Raw genomic sequence first — 22,374 nt, forward strand, 5'->3', positions numbered from 1 at the left:
GGCTCTGCCTTTGATTGTGTACACCTTCCGGGTTACAGGACTGGAGTAGGTGGTGGTGGGAGGGTGCATGGGACAGGTTTTACACCGGGGGCGGTTACAAGGGTAGGAGCCAGTGGGTAGGGAAGGTGGTTTGGGGATTTCATAGGGATGAACTAAGAGGTTACGAAGGTTAGGTGGACGGCGGAAAGACACTCTTGGTGGAGTGGGGAGGATTTCATGAAGGATCCTCCCCACTCCACCAAGAGTGTCTTTCCGCCGTCCACCTAACCTTCGTAACCTCTTAGTTCATCCCTATGAAATCCCCAAACCACCTTCCCTACCCACTGGCTCCTACCCTTGTAACCGCCCCCGGTGTAAAACCTGTCCCATGCACCCTCCCACCACCACCTACTCCAGTCCTGTAACCCGGAAGGTGTACACAATCAAAGGCAGAGCCACGTGTGAAAGCACCCACGTGATCTACCAACTGACCTGCCTACACTGTGATGCATTCTATGTGGGAATGACCAGCAACAAACTGTCCATTCGCATGAATGGACACAGGCAGACAGTGTTTGTTGGTAATGAGGATCACCCTGTGGCTAAACATGCCTTGGTGCACGACCAGCACATCTTGGCGCAGTGTTACACCGTCCGGGTTATCTGGATACTTCCTACTAACACCAACCTATCCGAACTCCGGAGATGGGAACTTGCTCTTCAATATATCCTCTCTTCCCGTTATCCACCAGGCCTCAATCTCCGCTAATTTCAAATTTCCGCCACTCATACCTCACCTGTCATTCATCAACATCTTTGCCTCTGCACTTCTGCCTCGACTGACATCTCTGCCCAAACTCTTTGTCTTTAAATATGTCTGCTTGTGTCTGTATATGTGTGGATGGATATGTGTGTGTGCGCGCGAGTGTATACCCGTCCTTTTTTCCCCCTAAGGTAAGTCTTTCCGCTCCTGGGACTGGAATGACTCCTTACCCTCTCCCTTAAAACCCACATCCTTTCGTCTTTCCCTCTCCTTCCCTCTTTCCTGATGAGGCAACAGTTTGTTGCGAAAGCTTGAATTTTGTGTGTATGTTTGTGTTCATTTGTGTGTCTGTCGACCTGCCAGCACTTTCATTTGGTAAGTCACATCATCTTTGTCTTTAGATATATTTTTCCTTCGTGGAATGTTTCCTTCTATTATAACTATATATATATATATATATATATATATATATATATATATATATATATATAAAAAATAGAGGGAAACATTCCACGTGAGAATTGGAATGACTCCTTACCCTCTCCCTTAAAACCTACATCCTTTCGTCTTTTCCTCTCCTTCCCTCTTTCCTGACGAAGCAACTGTTGGTTGCGAAAGCTTGAATTTTGTGTGTTTGTTTGTGTGTCTATCAACCTGCCAGCGCTTTTGTTTGGTAAGTCACATAAGATGGGAGTACATCTTCCCTCATTGCCATGGTTCCCCCCTCTGAGATGTCAGTGTCTGTTGGTAGATCAGTATCTGGATGACTTGGGATGGGTCATTTACCATGACCCAATAGGTTTCTTTTTTGCTGTTGTGTAATATTTATTATTATTTTTTTTATTTTCTCAAAGAAAGGACAGGTACCTTATTTCAGTTTCTATAGTAATGTGTTACATCACCTAAGACTTTAATCTTGGCACGATTCAGTGTACCTTTAACCCATACGGACAGAGACTCTGATTCATTTACTTTACGACGATTCCTTGCCCTAAGAACCAACAGCATCGTACACATATAGTAAGATGAACCATGATCTCTGTTCTACACTTCACATATCTGAAACGTACAATAAGCAATAACTTCACAGCTGTTAAAAGTCTCCAGACCTGATACAATCTCCACTTTACCACCATGAACTAGAGCCACAGTTACCCATCCATTACCATGCGCACTAGTATCATTCGGAGTCCATGAAAAACATTTGCACCACCCATGAATTGACCAGCCAAGTCAATCTCTATTGCTCTCAGAGATTTATACTCAGGAGCACTGCGCCACCATCGGCGACGAGAAACACGTCGCAGGGGCATTGCAGAGGCACATTAACACACAGCCAACGTAGCAAGCCAACACCCAGTGAATGCCCAGAGCATAGCTTCCACATTCCTCGATGTTCGCAGAGCGAATGATGCTCCATGCTGCAGCGTAGAGCACTCCTGGCAGACCAGAAGTGACAAGCTTATCGCTCCCCCTCCAGCGAGCCACAGGCACTCACAACGCCTTATTCTGACGTCATGCGCTCCTGGATGGGAGTTATAGCGCAGCCGGGGCCTAGTAAAACTAGAGGCCCCGTCCCCCCAGGCGGCCAAGAATGCACGCCAGAGACTAAGTCTCACTCAAGGTCATGCTGAGAGAGTGCACCAGACACTAAGACAAACAGTAAGATGAACCACGATCTCTGTTATACACTTCACATATCTGAAATGTACAATAAGCAATTACTTCCTGGCTGTTAAAAGTCTCCAGCCCCGATACAGTCTCCACTTTACCACCATGAATTAGAGAGACAGTTACCCAACCATTACCATGTGCACTAGTATCAGCATTAGTAAGTGTAAAATTCAGTATGCATCCACAAACCACTGAAGGACCATGAAGAATAACTTGCGCACCTACTCCGCTCTTCGTAGTAATAGATACATCCGCAAAAGCTTTATAAACTGTAAAGCGTGAACGCCTTCTCCTCCTAAAATAATGCAGCTTAACTAGTCTGTGTGTAAACGACCCATCCCAAGTCATCCAGATACTGACTCACCAACAGACACTGACATCTCAGAGGGGGGAACCATGGCAATGGGGGGAGCTGTGCTCTCAACTTTGATTTTATATATATATATATATATATATATATATATCAATCCCGGTAGCAGAAAGACTTACCTTAGGGGGAAAAAAGGACAGGTATACACTCGCACACACACCCATATCCAACCGCACATACACAGACACAAGCAGACATTTGTAAAGGCAAAGAGTTTCGGCAGAGATGTCAGTCGAGGCAGAAGTGCAGAGGAAAAGATGTTGTTGAAAGACAGGTGAGGTATGAGCGGCGGCAACTTGAAATTAGCGGAGGTTGAGGCCTGGTGGATAATGAGAAGAGAGGATATACTGAAGGGCAAGTTCCCATCTCCGGAGTTCTGACAGGTTGGTGTTAGTGGGAAGTATCCAGATAACCCGGACGGTGTAACACTGTGCCAAGATGTGCTGGCCGCATGTTTAGCCACAGGGTGATCCTCATTACCAACAAACACTGTCTGCCTGTGTCCATTCATGCAAATGGACAGTTTGTTGCTGGTCATTCCCACATAGAAAGCTTCACAGTGTAGGCAGGTCAGTTGGTAAATCACGTGGGTGCTTTCACACGTGGCTCTGCCTTTGATCGTGTACACCTTCCGGGTTACAGGACTGGAGTAGGTGGTGGTGGGAGGGTGCATGGGACAGGTTTTACACCGGGCGCGGTTACAAGGGTAAGAGCCAGAGGGTAGGGAAGGTAGTTTGGGGATTTCATAGGAATGAACTAAGAGGTTACGAAGGTTAGGTGGACGGCGGAAAGACACTCTTGGTGGAGTGGGGAGGATTTCATGAAGGATGGATCTCATTTCAGGGCAGGATTTGAGGAAGTCGTATCCCTGCTGGAGAGCCACATTCAGAGTCTGATCCAGTCCCGGAAAGTATACTGTCACAAGTGGAGCACTTTTGTGATTCTTCTGTGGGAGGTTCTGGGCTTGAGGGGATGAGGAAGTGGCTCTGGTTATTTGCTTCTGTACCAGGTCGGGAGGGTAGTTGCGGGATGCGAAAGCTGTTTTCAGATTGTTGGTGTAAGTGTTCAGGGATTCCGGACTGGAGCAGATTCGTTTGCCACAAAGACCTATGCTGTAGAGAAGGGACCGTTTGATGTGGTAAGGGTGGCAGCTGTCATAATGGAGGTACTGTTGCTTGTTGGTGGGTTTGATGTGGACGGACCCACAGGGTTTCGCAGGGAACGAATGAAGGGTAGAGCCACGGGTCGTAACACATTTGAAATGTGACATCCACTGTTCAAAGTTCCGTCAATGCAAACAAGAGGTGACTGAGACGTGTATCCAATGGTACCCCATACCATCACGCTGGGTGATGCGCCAGTATGGTGATGACGAATACACGCTTCCAGTGTGCGTTCACCGTGATGTCGCCAGACACAGATGCGACCGTCATGATGCTGTAAACAGAACCTGGATTCATCCAAAAAAATGACGTTTTGCCATTCGTGCACCCAGGTTCGTCATTGAGTACACCATCGCAGGCACTCCTGTCTGTGATGCAGCATCAAGGGTAACCGCAGCCATGGTCTCCAAGCTGATAGTCCATGCTGCTGCAAACGTCGTCGAACCATTCATGCAGATGGTTGTTGTCTCGCAAATGTCCCCATCTGTTGACTCAGGGATTGAGACATGGCTGCACGATCCATTACAGCCATGCGGATAAGAAGCCTGTCATCTCGACTGCTAGTGATACGAGGCTGTTAGGATCCAGCACGACATTCCGTATTACCCTCCTGAGCCCACCGATTGCATATTTTGCTAACAGTCATTGGATCTCAACCAACGCGAGCAGCAATGATGTGATATGATAAACCACAATCGTGATAGACTACAATCCGGCCTTTATGAAAGTCGGAAACGTGATGGTACACATTCCTCCTCCTTACACGAGGCATCACAAGAAAATTTCACCAGACAAAGCCAGTCAGCTGCTGTTTGTGTATGAGAAATCGCTTGGAAACGTTCCTCATGTCAGCATGTAACAGGTGTCGCCACCGGCACCAACCTTGTGTGAATGCTCTGAAAAGCTAATCATTTGCATATCACAGCATCTTCTTCCTGTCGGTTAAATTTCGCATCTGTAGCATGTCATCTTCGTGGTGTAGCAATTTTAATGGTCAGTAGTATATATATATATACATATATATACATTCATTTGCTGCCAGTTGCTACAATATATATCTTCGATATGCTAGCATACTATGCACGTGCTTGTTCATCTCAGATTGTTGATAGCTATCAATGTACCAGTAGCATCTGTTGGACCACTTGTCACCCCTGTGCTCTATGTTGATGACATTTGCATTTGGTATGCTCTCAGTCTCTAGCCTTAGCTGAATGCCAGCTCCAAAGTGCCATCCAAAGAGCTACTACTTGAATCTTTTCTCACAGCTGCCAATTCTCTCCCACAAAAGCACAAGTCATGCATTTCCATCACTGTGCCATGGTCCATCCTGATCCAGAACTCTCCTTGGATTGGACTTCAGAACATTGTCCCAAAATTTGGGATTCCTCATTTATAAAAAGCTGATGTCTGCCAAGTATTCATCAACTAAAGGCTTGCTGCATGTGAAAGTTTAATGCTGTCTGCTTCCTTGCCCATGCCTCTTGGAGTGTAGATCACACACCTCTCCTCCATTTTTACTGGGCCCTTGTCCCGTCCCAGCTGGATTATGATTCCTAAGTTTAGGGTTCAGCTATACTATCAACTTTGAAGCTATTAGACCCAGTTAATTATCATGGAGTAAGACTGGCCACTTGCACCTTCTGGACTAGTCACACAGACAATCTCCTTGCCAAAGTGGAGATCTTCTCTTCATTTCTGATGGTACCAACTCTTATTCACTGATGCAATCACCATTTGACAAAATACTGATCATCCAACTTAATAAATGCTTTTTGTATACAGGGGGCATGAACATCCTGACACCCATCCTTGGTTAGGATTACCAATTATAAGGTGCCTGAGGCCCTCTACTGGGCCTACATAATCTCCCTAGAATGTGTTCCCCATGTTTTTTGCATCCCCACCTTCCTCCATTTCAGGGACCTAAAGTAAATTTCAGTTACTCCCATGACCTTTCGCTGTCTGTATTTACATTGATGGCTCTAAAACCATGGGCAGAACAGGATCTGCTTTTACACCACCTGAGAGTCAGGAATAACATTTGTTGCTGGAACATTTAGTGTTTTTACTACAGAGCTGATAGACATTAACAGAGTCCCGTATTTAATCCAACAGACCTCCCTCACTGCATTTTAATTTGTTGGAATTCAGTGAGCAGTCTCAAGGCTATTGAGACTCTTATCACCCTGTGATATCTGCTACTCATGGGCCCCTCTCTAATGTTAGTTGTCCTGCCTGCTCAGTTGTCTTTCTCTGGGTCTCAGGCTATGTGAATATCATAGGGAATGAACTGCCAAAAGCAATATAACAATTACTCACCCAGCATTTGCTTTGATGACCACGGATGAAGATTTGCAGATGCTAAAAAAACCTCTCCTCACTCAGAGATGGAACAACATCTGGGGGCTACTTGCCTCTTGTAATAAACTCCGCACTATCGAGGAGAGGGTCAACCAAAACATATGGTTCCAGGCCTCTGCTTTGATGCATGATGCAGTGATGTTGTATTATGTGGCATCATGGATGGGTACTGTATTTGAAGAGGGCATTTAGCAGTGTGTGGTGGCATTCTGTAATGTTGAATTTCAATGTTTTGAAACTTGTTCATTATGTTGTTATTAGCGAGTAATTGCAATTGCAGATAGGTAGTGGTAAGTACAGTGTTTAGTGGTTTGGAATTGTTAATAATGGTCTTGAATATGCCAAAGAAATTCAACAGTTGATCATCAAATATCACAATGAGTTATGATATGACGAGCACCATTAAGTTTATACAACTGAATAGCTTACTGACTAAATTTATACAGTGCCACATGTGTGGCAAGTACGTGAAGTTCACTAAAGTTGGTGCCTGATTTTGTTTTATTCTTCTTTATTTAAGAGGAGTTTATGATTTCATTTGTGTTAATTCTATTTTATTGTTGTAGTTACATAGATCAATTTAAGTTTTTGATGCATGAATCTGCAATGAGTAGTGACTTTTTCCATATCATGTTTTGTAGATATACTCATTCATTGATATCATAAAGTTCCATTTCTGTAAAAAAGTTAATTGAAGGTGACAATATTGAATTGTGTGTTTTTTTGGGGTTTTTTATGTAATTAGAATGCCTCGGGAAAGTACAAGGTGGGCTGCAATGTCAAAGAGTGCATGGCAAATACAGGACGTGCTTGAATTAAGGAATAGTCAGTAATGTGGTTGTAAATTGTTGTAGTTGTGCTGGGAAAGTCCCTGAGCTTCAAGCGCTAATAGAAAGCACAGAAGCTGAAATCGTTATAGGTACAGAAAGCTGGCTAAAGCCTGAAATAAGTTCTGCAGAAATTTTTACGAAGTCTCAGACGGTGTTCAGGAAAGATAGACTAGGCAGAATTAGTGGTGGAGTGTTTGTGTCTGTCAGTAGTGGTTTATCTTGTAGTGAAGTCAAAGTAGATACTCCGTGCGAATTGGTATGGGTGGAGGTTATACTTAACAGCCGAATTAAGTTAATAATTGGCTCCTTCTACCGACCCCCAGACTCCGATGATATAGTTGCTGAACAGTTCAGAGAAAATTTGAGTCTCGTACAAATAAATACCCCACTCATATGGTTATAGTTGGTGGGGACTTCAACCTTCCCTCGATACGTTGGCAAAAATACTTGTTCAAAACCGGTGGTAGGCAGAAAACATCTTCCGAGATTGTCCTAAATGCTTTCTCCGAAAATTATTTCGAGCAGTTAGTCCACGAACCCACGCGAATTGTAAATGGTTGTGGAAACACACTTGACCTCTTAGCCACAAACAATCCAGCGCTGATAGAGAGCATCATGACTGATACAGGGATTAGTGATCACAAGGTCGTTGTAGCTAGGCTCAATACCGTTTCTTCCAAATCCACCAGAAACAAACGCAAAATAATTTTATTTAAAAAAGTGGATAAAGTGTAACTAGAAGCCTTCCTAAAAGAAAATCTCCATTCCTTCTGAACTGACTATGCAAATGTAGACGAGATGTGGCTCAAATTCAAAGATATAGTAGCAACAGCAATTGAGAGATTTATACCTCATAAATTGGTAAGAGATAGAACTGATCCCTCATGGTACACAAAACAGGTCCGAACGCTGTTGCAGAGGCAACGGAAAAAGCATGCGAAGTTCAGAAGAACGCGAAATCCCGAAGATTGGCTAAAATTTACAGACGCGCGAAATTTGGCACGGAATTCAATACGAGATGTCTTTAATAGGTTCCACAACGAAACATTGTCTCGCTATTTGGTAGAAAATCCGAAGAAATTCTGGTCGCATGTAAAGTACACAAGCGGCAAGACACAGTCAGTACCTTCACTGCGCAGTGCCGATGGTACTGTTACCGACGACTGTGCCGCTAAAGTGGAGTTATTGAACGCAGTTTTCTGAAATTCCTTCACCAGGGAAGACGAATGGAATATTCCAGAATTTGAAACATGAACAGCTGCTAGCATGTGTTTCTTGGAAGTAGATACCTCAGGGGTTGCGAAGCAACTCAAATCGCTTGATACGGGCAAGTCTTCAGGTCCAGATTGTATACCGATTAGGGTCCTTTCAGATTACGCTGATACAATAGCTCCCTACTTAGCAATCATATACAACTGCTCGCTCACCGATAGATCTGTACCTACAGATTGGAAAATTGCGAAGGTCGCACCAGTGTTTAAGAAGGGTAGTAGGAGTAATCCGTCGAACTACAGACCTATATTATTGACGTCCGTTTGCAGTAGGGTTTTGGAGCATATACTGTATTCAAACATTATGAATCACCTCGAAGGAAACGCTCTATTGATACGTAATCAGCATGGTTTCAGAAAACATCGTTCTTGTGCAACGCAGCTAGCTCTTTATTCCCACGAAGTAATGGCCGCTATCGACAGGGGCTCTCAAGTTGATTCCGTATTTCTAGATTTCCAGAAAGCTTTTGACACCATTCCTCACAAACGACTTCTAATCAAGCTGCGGGCCTATGGGGTATCGTCTCAGTTGTGCAACTGGATTCGTGATTTCCTGTCAGGAAGGTCGCAGTTCGTAGTAATAGACGGCAAATCATCAAGTAAAACTGAAGTGATATCAGGTGTTCCCCAGGGAAGCATCCTGGGACTTCTGCTGTTCCTGATCTATATAAATGACCTGGGGGACAATCTGAGCAGTTCTCGTAGGTTGTTCGCAGATGATGCTGTAATTTACCGTCTACTAAGGTCATCCGAAGACCAGTATCAGTTGCAAAGTGATTTAGAAAAGATTGCTGTATGGTGTGGCAGGTGGCAGTTGACGCTAAATAACGAAAAGTGTGAGGTGATCCACATGAGTTCCAAAAGAAATCCGTTGGAATTCGATTACTCGATAAATAGTACAATTCTCAAGGCTGTCAATTCAGCTAAGTACCTGGGTATTAAAATTACGAACAACTTCAGTTGGAAAGACCACATAGATAATATTGTGGGGAAGGCGAGCCAAAGGTTGCGTTTCATTGGCAGAACACTTAGAAGATGCAACAAGTCCACTAAAGAGACAGCTTACACTACACTCGTTCGTCCTCTGTTAGAATATTGCTGCACGGTGTGGGATCCTTACCAGTTGGGATTGACGGAGGACATCGAAAGGGTGCAAAAAAGGGCAGCTCGTTTTGTATTATCACGTAATAGGCGAGAGAGTGTGGCAAATATAATACGCGAGTTGGGATGGAAGTCATTAAAGCAAAGATGTTTTTCGTCGCGGCGAGATCTATTTAGGAAATTTCAGTCACCAACTTTCTCTTCCGAATGCGAAAATATTTTGTTGAGCCCAACATACATACTCGCATCAGGGGTTAAACACCTTTCATGCCATCCTAACCGGTACACATAGGTAGGACTGATCATCAAAATAAAATGAGAGAAATCAGAGCTTGAACAGAAAGGTTTAGGTGTTCGTTTCTCCTGCGCGCTGTTTGGGAGTGGAATGGTAGAGAGATAGTATGATTGTGGTTCGATGAACCCTCTGCCAAGCACTTAAATGTGAATTGCAGAGTAGTCCATGTAGCTGTAGATGTAGAATGTTGGCATGATTGATTTTTATATATTTTTTTGTTTTTCTGCACATGTTAGGTTAGAATATTATTAGTTTTGTTTCTCCTCACACAAAAGTCTGTAAGGCTTTGATGTTACGGTTGCCATATTTGATAGAAGTGATCTGACCTGTGTGCCATCTTGATGATGTCACTGGTTGAAGCTGAGAGCCAGTATCAGATGTTTCTGTATTTCCCAAGGGGAAGGAATCCAGGAGAAACGGTATCGGTCATACCAGAATAACTCATTGTTTTATGTAATGAGCTACACCCATGTTATGATTCCCCAGCTTTGCAGACAGTTGCTCGCATCAGGATAGGATGAACCCTTCTTCTGACTCTCCAGGCTAAGCTTGGTCTTCTAGATTATTTGCCTCAGTGCTGGTGGACGACTCATGGACAGTTGAACTGATTTTCTATTTTCTCTGTGAAAGTCATTGTTATTTCAGATATAACCTTTTAAATTGCTTTTGAGGCAGAGTAGGGTGGTTGGCGATGGGGCATTTCCTGCCCTTGACCCTACCTCCTTTGCCAGCTGCCTCAGTCATCCCTCTTCCACTCTGTTTTAATTGCTATTAGGTAGCAGTTAGCTGCACCCTATTTTTTGTTTTATGGATAGCACTCCAATGAACCAGTGAGTAAGGGGCGTTGTTCCCCTCTTTAACACTTTGACTATAATGAATCAGGGGTGGGACAACTGTAGACAGGATAGTCCTTGGTGCATGCAGCACTGTGCAGGACCTAATTATTTCTCTCATCTTGTTTCGTTGTTGCTGGCCCAAAAGATTCCATTATATTTTTAGCATTCTTACTTTTACTGATACCAGTCTCCCTGCTAGATGGCATTGTTTACTCAATAACTGTCTTTGCCCATAATCGGACTGGCAGGGGGTCAGATCAGGTGGAGGTTCTCTTCCCACAGATGAGCCCTGGTATATCCCTTGTCTGCTCTGACCTCTGTACCAGCCTGACCCACATACTTTGACTTGTCCAGTTATCACTCAGCTCTGGCATCAATATTGCTTTCAGTGTCTTAGTTTTACCTGTCCTTCATAATTCCATAATCCAATCAAATTTTTGACAGTTGTGATGAGCTCCGGGTGAGTTACCCCTTGGCTGAGGGCCCATGATTTACTCTCTCTTAACCCTACCCAACCAACCTGTTTGCTTTGGCGCAGTAGGACTCTCTTGTCCAGTAAGTAGAAATGTCTTATAGTGTCTAATATAACAGCCCCCGTTGAATAATATCGAGGCAGACTACTAAATCAGCAGTGACTCAATCAAGCAGTTTTCTTTGCAAATGAGGGATAGTTATGTAACAAAACAACATAGCAACATAGAAATAAATAACTACAAAATATAATGAAAGAAAATTGGAGAACTTACATGTCAAAGAATGAACATGCCCCCACAGGGCAAGCATTGAAGTCTACTGGTAGGACAGTACCCCTTTTTTCCCGGACACACATTACCGCTGACCATGGGCAGCTGCACTCTTTACAGGCTGCATACTTTACTTTTTTTGTATATATTTTATCCCATTGTGTACATTTCAGATAATAGGTATTTCAACTATTATTTACCAAATCTTTACTGGGGATAACAAAATTTAATTATTTATAATATGAACAGTACATTTAAAGAGTAATGCCTAAGTTGCTTTCAGGTACCAGTTGAGCCTTTGTGGTATCGCTCTCTCTTACAAGTACTGTTGGTGGAAAAATGTAGACACAATCTGCCAGAAGGGCAAGTGGGCCGTTTAGCAGCGAAATGTAATAGCTTTCCAGAGTATGTGTCCAAAGCATTGACAAAACTAGGAGTAGCGTCTGAGGTTAGTATGTATTTTCATGTTTACGCTATGCCTACTGTACTATGTAGACAAATGTTAAGTGAAATATAAATAATTTAAGGAGTAAAGGTAACAAGATACCAACTAATTGAGGTGGCAAGTCATCAGTAGGCACTTAGAAAAGTGTGAGAACATTGGTAGCTTTTGTATGAATTTTTCTTCAGAAGCCAGTAAACACTGCAACAAAAAACCTCTGCATGGCTGTATTGTCCCATCTGTCTAAAATCTGTTGGAACTGCAGCTAGACTAGAGCGAAGGATGGAATGGGCTAGGGGAGAAAGGAAGTAGGTAGCAGGAGGGAGGGTTGAAGTCTGGTTGTTGACTGGGCACGTGGGATAGGAATGTGTAGAGCACATAATAGTGTGAAAGAGTGGATTGGGAAGCTGAGATAGAACTGAGGAAGGAGGAGACTGCAGAATGGATGATGGTAGTGCATGACGAGAGAAGTTAGGACCATGGTGTAGGGGCTAGTGGAGATTGAGACCAGGAGGAGTATGGGATAAAAGTATTAATTGCAGTGACAGTTCCAACCTACATAATTAATAGAATTTGATGTTTGGAGAAAGAATCTTTATAGCACATATTTTGAAACAACCAATGAAATCGAGTATGATTCCTCATTTCAAAAGTGTGTTATGTCACTTGTTGGTCAACTTTGCAATAAGCCAAGTTCGATGGTGCGGTTGATGGTTATGCCCACATAAAATGCTGTGCAGAAACTACAGCAGAGCTGGTATTTTTTATGGAGTAGGAATGTGCTGGGTGAGTGTACCAGACAGAAGTTGCACCTGGGTCTTCCACAGGGTAAAGACACTTGTGGCAAGGTTGCTTGCCAAAATAAAACAAACCGTAGTGTACTGTATATGACAACTATTGCATACCAAATCGTAGAGCAGGGTTGTCACTGAGAATGAACACTTAATACTGAAAGTGTCTTTTATCACACAAAAATAACCCATAATGTGAATGGAGCTTAACTGCATCATGAGTGGGGAACACTTATAATCGTAAACATAAAATGATCTTGAATATTACAAAATTTTACTAATGAGAAGGTTGTTGAATTTTTCAATACTCTTAATACTAAATTACTATCATTGGCTGGAGGCTATAATTCAACCTGGAACTTGGACATCACCATGCATTACCCCTAACACCACACCTTGTGGACAACCCATTTGCTGTAGCAATGTCAAATCTTGAGCTTTGAAGACCTGCAAGCTATTTTTTCATTTGGTGGAAACATTCTGATTTTATTTATCTACGAGTTATGATTGTTTTTGATAGAGTGAGTGAAGCCGTGTTTAAAATATTTGGATTGTAAGTGATCAGAGTAGGATTTAAATGCCTGTAAAGATTTAGATTTTTAGTTGTGCTCTTAAAACATATCAAAAGATGCTTTAACAGCACTAGGGTCAGTACTTTCCATAGTCCTTGATCATTTATCCCAGAACTCAATTTTTTATCATATTGATCCAATGTACTAACTCTGATTGTCTCCTCATCTGGTTCTGTTTTTATTTATTTATTTATTTTTTCAGAAAATTAGTGCTGCAGAGAGGGTAACTACTTTACATTTAATCAAGCCATACATCTGGTGTGAATCTTTATCATAAAATAGTTTCACTAGGAATCTAAAAACAAAGAAATGCGTTTTCTCACGTATCATATACGACAAGGATATTGTTCTGCAGGCCAGTACGTTTTATTGGTTCTTCAAGAACATACTGTGGGATGCAAAACTCGTGAAGCAGTGTTGAAGCTTTCAGAAAGTAATTGTATATGTTACTTAAGTTCTACCAGTGAGTTAACACAGCCCATTCTTATGGCTGATTTTCACAGGGAAACCTAATGACTTGTTAAGGTAAAGACATAAAGGAAAGTGAATTAGATAGTATACATACTAACAACTAACAATAATATGGGATGGATAGATAGTTACTCTCCATATAGAGGAGACATTTAGTCGCCGACAGGGTCAGTGAAGAAGATTGCTAAAATATAAAGCTTTTGGACAAAGTCTTCTGAAACAGAAAACACACACACACATTCATAACTCATACACAAATGGCCACTATCTGGTTGCTGGAGCCTGACTGCAACTGAGTCTGGCATGAGCAGCAAAAGGACGGTGGGAAGGATATCAGGCCGGGGCTGAAGGAAGATGCTGTGCTGGATGTGTTTGTAGAGAGAGTTCCCACCTGTGCAGTTCAGAAAAGCTAGTGTTGGTAGGAAGAATATAGATGGTGCAGGCTGTGAAGCAGTCATTATAAGGAAGCATATTGTGCTGAGCAGCATGTTCTGCCACTGAGTGGTCCAGCTGTTTCTTGGCCACACTCTGGCAGCAGCCATTTACATGGAGAGACAGTTTGTTAGCTGTCATGGCCTTGTAGAAAGTGGTGCATTGATTGCAGCTGAGTTTGTAGATCACATGGGTGTTTTCACAGCTAGCCCTGCTTTGATGAGGTATGGGGTGCCTGTGACAGGACTGACGTAGGTGGTAGTGGGAGAATGTATGGGACAGGTTTTGCATCTAGGTCTGTTGCAGGGATATGAGCCTTGAGGAGAGCAGGGGCAGAGTACAGATGGATGAGGATATTATGTAGGTTTGGTGGGTGGCAAAATACCACTGTGAGAGGGGTGTAGGGCGTAGAAGGGAGGATATTCCTCATTTTAGGGTACGATGAGATGTGGTTGAAACCCCGATGGAAAATGTGATTCTGTTGCTCCAGTTTTGGGTGGCACTGAGCCATGAAAAGAGTGCTGCTTTGTGGTCGGACAGTAGGTATGTGGGAGGTTGTAGGTGACTGGAGACAAAAGGCATGGGATATCTATTTCTGGACAAGGTTGGGAGGGTATTTTGACCTTGGAGGTGTCAGTGACACCCTTGGCATATTTGGAGAGGGACTGTTCACTGCTACAGCTACAGAGGTACTGATGTAGCCATCCTTGAGGTGGAGGTCGACATCAGAGAAGGTGGCTTGTTGGGTGGAAGAGGACCAATTGAAATAGGAGGAGGAAGAAGATGTTAAGGTTCTGCAGTAAAGTGGATACGGTGTCTGCACCCTTGGTCCATATCATAATGATGTTATCAATAAATCTGACTCAGGTGAAGGGTTTGGAATTCTGGGTGGATAGGAAGTATTCCTCCAAATGACAGATGAATGGGTTGCCATGCAGGTGCCCATTGCTATACCATGTATATGTTTGTAAGTGATGCCTTCTGTAGTGAATTGGCAGGAGCCAATTCACGGAGTTTGGAGGAAGCCGAAAGGCATGCGTTTAAGCTCACGCAGGCTGGCGTGAGGTCTGGAAAATGACAAGGAATTATAGTAGCCAAAAATTAGTACATAGCTTCTGGAATACTCAACTTTAATCCATAATTGGTGTACATCGCTCTTGACGGTACATGTTTTACAATCTCAATATAAACTGGTAATGGCGCCTTGCTAGGTCGTAGCAAATGACGTAGCTGAAGGCTATGCTAACTATCGTCTCGGCAAATGAGAGCGTATTTGTCAGTGTAGCATCGCTAGCAAAGTCGGCTGTACAACTGGGGCGAGTGCTAGGACATCTCTCTAGACCTGCTGTGTGGCGGTGCTCAGTCTGCAATCACTGACAGTGGCGACACGCGCGTCTGACGTATACTAATGGACGGCGGCCGATTTAAAGGCTACCACGTAGCAAGTGTGGTGTCTGGCGGTGACACCACATCTTCAAAGGAGAAGTAATTGTAGATGGGGATATAGTTGGTCATAGCAACTGGGAAAGAGTATATAGGTTTGTAGTCAGTCAGGCTTTGGAACAGGTAGTGTTCAGTAGTGTCAAGCCCATGGGCAGTGGGGATGTTAGTGTAGATGTAAGTGGCAGTGCCAGTAATGAGCAGAGTGCTGGATAATAAAGGAACAGGAACTATGGAGAGTTGGTGGAGGAAATGGTTGATGTCTTCCCATAGTATGATTTTGCCTAACAGCTCTCCCTTCATCCCAACCCATTGCTGTTTTTCCTTGTTACTGTTCTCTAACACATTACTTTACTCAATGTCTGATCTTTCTGTCTCTTCTTTCCTGTGTTTTGTTGTTGACTTCTCAGCCACCCTGTATCAACGGCCACACCTGCATACAACACACAGTTATGTTACTTCATGGACTGTAGCTACAGCTTGTCCCACATTCTTACCACCGATGTAATTATTTTATGGATTTGAAATTGATCACACATTCTCCCTCACCCTCACATGGTTTTCTATAACTTCCTGTGCAACATATACTTCATATGAACCCTGTACCTAACAACCTGCTAACCTCTCCCTATCCTCTCTCTTCCATTATTCCAGCACACACATACTGACTTCACCTAATGAAGTTACGCCTGTTGCCTCCTCCCTTCACACATATCCACCCGCCAATCTACATTCCACTGTATCATCTTTTTATTTATTTTCCTTATTGATCTCATTATGTTTTCACATTGATTTTAGTTTGTTTTCACCTTTTACTAGAGGTCATTGTCTCTTAGATGTCACCTTTTTTCCTATTCTTCATCCATTTTTATCCTTTTTGTGATTTTTGTATTTCTATGTATTTTTTTATCTTTCACTGTGGATCCTTGCTCTTTTCATCTGTGCCAGTACATAGAAGTTGTCCTATCCGTAGTGAGAATTTCCTAGCTTCAAACTTCGCCTCACCATCATCCCCCCCAAATCCGACAACATGGAGGCCAACCTAACATCTACAGAAAGAGCAGCAATCCACCTGTTAAAAACTGATACCAATCTAATCTAGCAGGATCTCCAGTCCGTCCTCAAATCCTTAAGTCCATTCCAGAATTTCTCCCCTGATCTCTCTCTCTCTCTCTCTCTCTCTCTCTCTCTCTCTCTCTCTCTCTCTCTCCCCCTCCCCCTCCCCCTCCCTCTCCCTCTCCCTCTACCTCTACCTCCCCCCCTACCCCTCCCTTCCTCCCTCCCTCCCCCCTCCCACCCCCCTCCCTCCCCCTCCCTCTCACTGCCTCCCTCTCTCTCGCTCACTCCCCTCCCTCCCTCCCATCACCCCTTATGCCCACCACTCCCCACACTCCTACCCTCTAAATGCTTCCTAAAGTCTGTAAACCCAACCACCCAGGGCACCCCTTTGCAGCCAGTTACTTGCTGCCACACAGAGAGTATATGGTCTCATGGACCAACACCTTCAGTCTGTTACCCATATCCTACTCTCCTGACAGAAGACACCATTTCCTCCCCGCAGTTCCTGTTCCTTTACCAACCTTTCCCAGTACCTGACTAACTACAAACCTACAACCTTCTTCCTGGCACCTTGACCAGATATATTCTCACCCATAACAATGTCACCTACAACGGGCATCCACATGACACCATAATTTGCCAACCTACACATGGGCCATCTAGAGGAAAACTTCCTAACGATGCAGAATCCCAAGCCCCTCACCAGGTTTACATTCATTGACGACATCTTCATGATCTGGATCAAGGTTGCCTAAAACATTAGTCTCTTCAAATTTTATTTCACTGTCTCTTCTCTGTAAAACACATTCCAGTACAGCTGACATAGCATTTTGTATAAAGCAACAGTTCCTTTTGCGTCCAACTTGAATGGGTATTAATACTTCCTTTTGGGTTATTAATATAAGCTTGGTCACGACTGTGTTGAATTATATACACATCAGCTATCATTAATGTGATATACATCTTTTACATATATAAGGATTCAGCCGTTTTCTCAGCTTTAAAATGTTTTAATCCCTTGTTTTTCTGAAATTTTTCCAATGCAAACAATTAACTTGTTCTTCATTAGTCATGTGTGATTGTAAATGGCTCTCTCCCGACCCTCCCCCCCCCCCCCCCGCCCCCCCTTCCACAGCCCTTCCAATACCGTTTACACTGATGCACTGATCAAGGGTATGTTTTCTCTTCACGTTAATTATTTTTAATCATTACAAAATGGTTTGAATATAATGACTGTGGGCACAATATTAGATTTCATAAAGTAAAATCACAAAGTAATATTACTCAGTATAAATTGTTTGTTTTGTACACAGACAATTGCACTGTTTTTATCAAACATCTGATGTCTCCACAATACTCATGTAGTTACCCATTTACGCATCGAACAGTACTAAAGGGCTAAAGAATTCATATGTTAAATATTACGTCAGTACTCATAACTGGTGGCTTTTTAATGAATTGAAATGAACACTTTTTAAAATGAAGATACAATTTACTACCAACATTTAATGTAACAATACAAACAGAAAAGCATGTTTATTATTGTCACTGTTTCATATTTTTCCAATGCATTTTAGGTAACTTTTTAATGCTTTACAGCCCATTTACTTAATAACATATTATATACAAAAATGTACTTATTACAGTTTTCTTTTTAGGTTTCATTGAATGAAATAGAAAGTCTTTATAAGAGTCATCAGTCACACCAACAGAAGCTCTCAGTATTCTTCATGCTCCGTGCAGTATTAGCTCCTGTGATTGAAACAATAATTTTGCTGGATCGTCTCCTTTACCTCCATGAACAGGTAACTTAAAAGAATAATATGATGATGGAAAACCTTGGGTGGAATACAAACAATAGTTTGCATAAACACTGAAACTCACCGAACAGAGGAAGTGTTTGGCATTAGCTGATGCACAATCTGGAAGTCAAACAGCTTTCAAACTTACGTTTATATATGAGAGAGTTGGTGATATACAAACATTCTTTCAACACGGAGAATCAGATCACTGTGTTTGTGTGTCTGCCAAGCAAGGTGGCACTGTAAGTAAGACATTAGACTTAAGTTCCCTGCTCAGCCATAGAGAATTAGGTTTCCCATGATTTCCCTAAATAAAGTAAGGAAAATGATGACATATTTCCATTGTAAAAAATGGCTAATTTCCTTCCTCATCTTTCTCCAGTCTGAACCTGTGTCCTAAACTATGAGTTTGTTTGCTTGGCTACTATACAATTCTTGTTTTTGTATCTGTTAGGTTCGCATTGAGTGCTGTACAGAATGAGTGAATGTCTTTCCCAGACTGTTGTGAAGAGACTGCAGTTACCATAAAAAATGTGTCAAACACTGCCTGTTTTGGCAAGTGTGTGTGTATTCATTCCTTCTGTTCTTTTGTTCTATTTTGTATGTATTAGTTTAGTGTACAAGAGTGAAAGCATGTGGAACAATCATGATAACGAAGTGTCAAAATATGGAAACTATTTCCTTAAACGTCAAACAGTCCATTAACTTTTGTGTAGAGAATATGAAGATTTGGCATCAGCAGGATGAAACAACAAAATATTAAGATAAGCCTTCAGAATTAAGAGTTCTCTTGTACATGCCAAAAGAAAGACAGGAGAAATCAAATGCAGAAATCTGACGTGTGAGATAAGAAAAAAAGAAGACTCATAAATGCTGGAGAAATGTTGCCATCCACATGTTAAATGATTGTATTTACTTTGTCCTTGGTTCCCCTCTTCTTTCCACCCATTTTCCTTCTGCTTATTGTATAATCATTCTCTTTGTGACTCCTCCTTTACCTTTTTTTTTTTTTTTTTTAAGTTTTTGTGTACCTTCCTCCCACAGCCTATCTTCTCCCCACAGATTTTTTCATTTACTTAGTTTTCATTTCCATTTGCAGCCTGGTGTTTATTTTGAGTTTAGCTCTCATCTTTAGCTATCACTTAGAAGCAACCAAATGTTGGCCCTGAGCTTTTACTCCATTATAACTTTCTAGTTATTTCTAGTACCTTGTGCATCTCACTCCAATGTAGGATTGATTTTTTTTTCCTTCTTTTCACCACTTGTCTGCCATACTGTTTTTTTTTTAATTTTTTTTATTGTGTTTTAAGCTGTGAGGCAATCGCTATATACAAAATTTAATCTGATGTGTTTCTTTTCTTAACTCAGGTAAGAAGCTGGCATATTGTTTTCAGTGTACTATTTTGACCTCCTACATTCTCTCTCTCTCTCTCTCTCTCTCTCTCTCTCTCTCTCTCTGATGCCTCAGTTATCTTTGCCTCCTGTTGATGTCATGACAAGCTGGATCCGTTTCATCCTGGGGTCTCAGTGACCTGCCCTTTCTTTCAACCTTCTCCAATGTATCCCCCTGTTCTCCATGAGGAAGGAACTAATAATTCTGAAAGCTGGGGTAGTATGTGTCTCTTTATGTGTGCCTGTCAGTAGCACTATGTGCTTGTATATAATTCACCTTCAAAAGATAGGTACTGGTCATGTCTCCTCCTATATAATGACTCATTTGATGCAGATAGCTTTGATATCAGTGATGATATTCCAGCTGTTCTGCTGAGTTATTGTTCCCATTTTATGCGCTATATTTCAATGACTGACCCAGCTGCAGCCTGGTGAAACTCTCAGGACCTGAGGAAGATAGCTGGGTCAGTCATCCAAATATTGTGCATCAAATGGATACTCTAATGTGGTAGAACACCTGGATGCACATTGTTGACCAGTCACACCAAAAAAACCTTAGAGATCACAGCTTTGATATCATAAAACAATCTTTGTCAAATGCCCTACACAAAACTCTGCCACTCTGAGATAGTCAGCTTTTCTGTGGAAGTTGTCAACCTTTTTCCTCCCTCCAGTTGATGAAGTGTGAGACATTTCTGTAATTACAGGAAGATACTGTCAGTATTCTGATGTGTATTTTAGTATGGGTATGACTGACAGGTTGCTTAAGCAACTATGTAGATATCAAAATGATCAAATATTGATTGAAGCTAGTTATTTTAAAAAATAAATGTGCAGTTGAGACAGCGAAATAAAAGATAAATGGTAAATACAACACAGTTGCACGTCTATTGTGACAAGTAAGAGTATTTCAGCAGCAGTACAGGAAGAGTTAATACAAATGAGATATTATTAAAAAAAAAAGTCTCCTAAAGCTTCACTTCTATTATGAGGAGAGCAGTGTGCAGACTTGCATTGCTGTCAAGGAGCTTTAGAAATTATTTTCATCAAATATATATGGCAGCTTCAAAAGTGTTAGCCAATCGACTTGCAGTTCAATATTTGTTCCAAGTTCCAGTAAAACCCCCAAAAGCACACACTTTTGAATCAGGAAGCAAATGTTATGATTTTCCTTTGAGGGTGAATGAGGTTAAGTATTTTTGGTTTGGATGAACTGCCTTGACTTGACAGCATAGATTCCAGCATTGCTGTGTGGGTCCATGATTTTTCATCAGTGACAACATGTTCCAAAAAATTCAGCCATTGTCTGTGAAAGAAAGTGATAAGTTTATATTGATATCAATCATTGATAATGTTAAATTATTGATGAATTTTGTGCTTTCAGGGTGTTCTGCCAAGTTAGTGCTTCAATTTTATGCACAATATTTCAATGACTGACCCATCCATCTTCTTCAGATGCTTTAGTCTTTGTTCTCCCATCTGTCAGGCTGTTCGCATCTAACATTTTCTCTCTTTCTCCTCAAAACATCACAGTAGAATTTTCCTTTGACCACACAGAAGAAATTCTTTATTAATAGTAGAAAAATTAATTACCATTTACTTTATGTTGTTGCAGATGTGATGCACCTTTTTTGAGACATGGAAAGGACGGTGTATTGCACTGCAGATATTGCTGTTTTATTTCAGGGTCACAAGTGCACACCCATGATATATCAGCAGTTATGACCCTGGACAGGAAATCTGGATCACCTCTTAACTGTTTCACAGATTGTTTGCCTTCTGTCATTGTGGATCAAGTAACACACTTTCTTGATAGTTTTGGAGTTGTGTGTGACTGCAGTTGACCTTAGTGTTTGTCATCTGCCACAGACTTCCAGCCATCTTTAGATCATATAAACCACTCAATTATTCTGTCTTGGCTCAAAGCTTGATCACCAAAAGGCTCCCATACCATGTGGTACATTTCAGCTGCAGTTTTGCAGGACTGAAAACAAACATTAATGCAAATCCTTGCTATTTCAGGATTTGCAGACACAGTAGAACACAGTATAAAGAAATCAGCATACTGCACTCACAGTGATAGCACATGTCAGACTGACACATGAAAGACACAACTAGAAGCATCATGTGGCAGAACTTTGTACTGCTGATTACTGGGACACAATATTCATATTCTTGGAAATTCTGGGTAGCACCTCAAAATTTGTTTTCAACTCCTGCTCAGGTTTCCTTGTGCACATGACTCCACCAGCAGTCTATAGCTGCACTCATCAATTGCATTCGTATGTTCTGGGCCAGTTCCAGGCTCAAGTGACACAAGTGGCCCCTTGGGGCGCCAAGCTGAGAGGAGTGTCGGATGTGCCCAGAGGTGACATTTGTACATAGGGTGAAAAATAATTAGCAGTGAAAGCTGACATGGGTGAAAGTATAATATAATAATCTTAAAAACAAAATATTCCAGTAAGCTTGGGGCCACAAATGAACCATTTACAAGATAATTTTGAATTTATGGCTTCGAACTGCTACTAATTTGAGTGTGAAATATTGTCCTAGTGAGTACTGGGTGGTTATAATTACAGTGCAG

The 22,374-nt window shown here is 42.0% G+C and overlaps 1 protein-coding gene across 2 annotated transcripts in view; it reads left to right on the plus strand.

Moving 5' to 3' along the window:
• Window positions 1-22,374, plus strand: part of LOC126181248 (probable methyltransferase-like protein 25) — a 69,749-nt gene that overhangs the window by 42,317 nt on the left and 5,058 nt on the right. The window contains exons 3-4 of one of the 2 annotated variants that reach the window (XM_049924755.1): window positions 11,673-11,837; window positions 18,255-18,401. In XM_049924755.1, the coding sequence (XP_049780712.1) occupies window positions 11,673-11,837; window positions 18,255-18,401 (312 nt within the window). The remainder of the gene's footprint in view (window positions 1-11,672; window positions 11,838-18,254; window positions 18,402-22,374) is intronic. The other variant, XM_049924756.1, reaches the window with a different exon arrangement.

Source organism: Schistocerca cancellata, chromosome 1 (assembly GCF_023864275.1).
Source record: "Schistocerca cancellata isolate TAMUIC-IGC-003103 chromosome 1, iqSchCanc2.1, whole genome shotgun sequence".
Classification (NCBI taxonomy): Eukaryota; Metazoa; Arthropoda; class Insecta; order Orthoptera; family Acrididae; genus Schistocerca; species Schistocerca cancellata.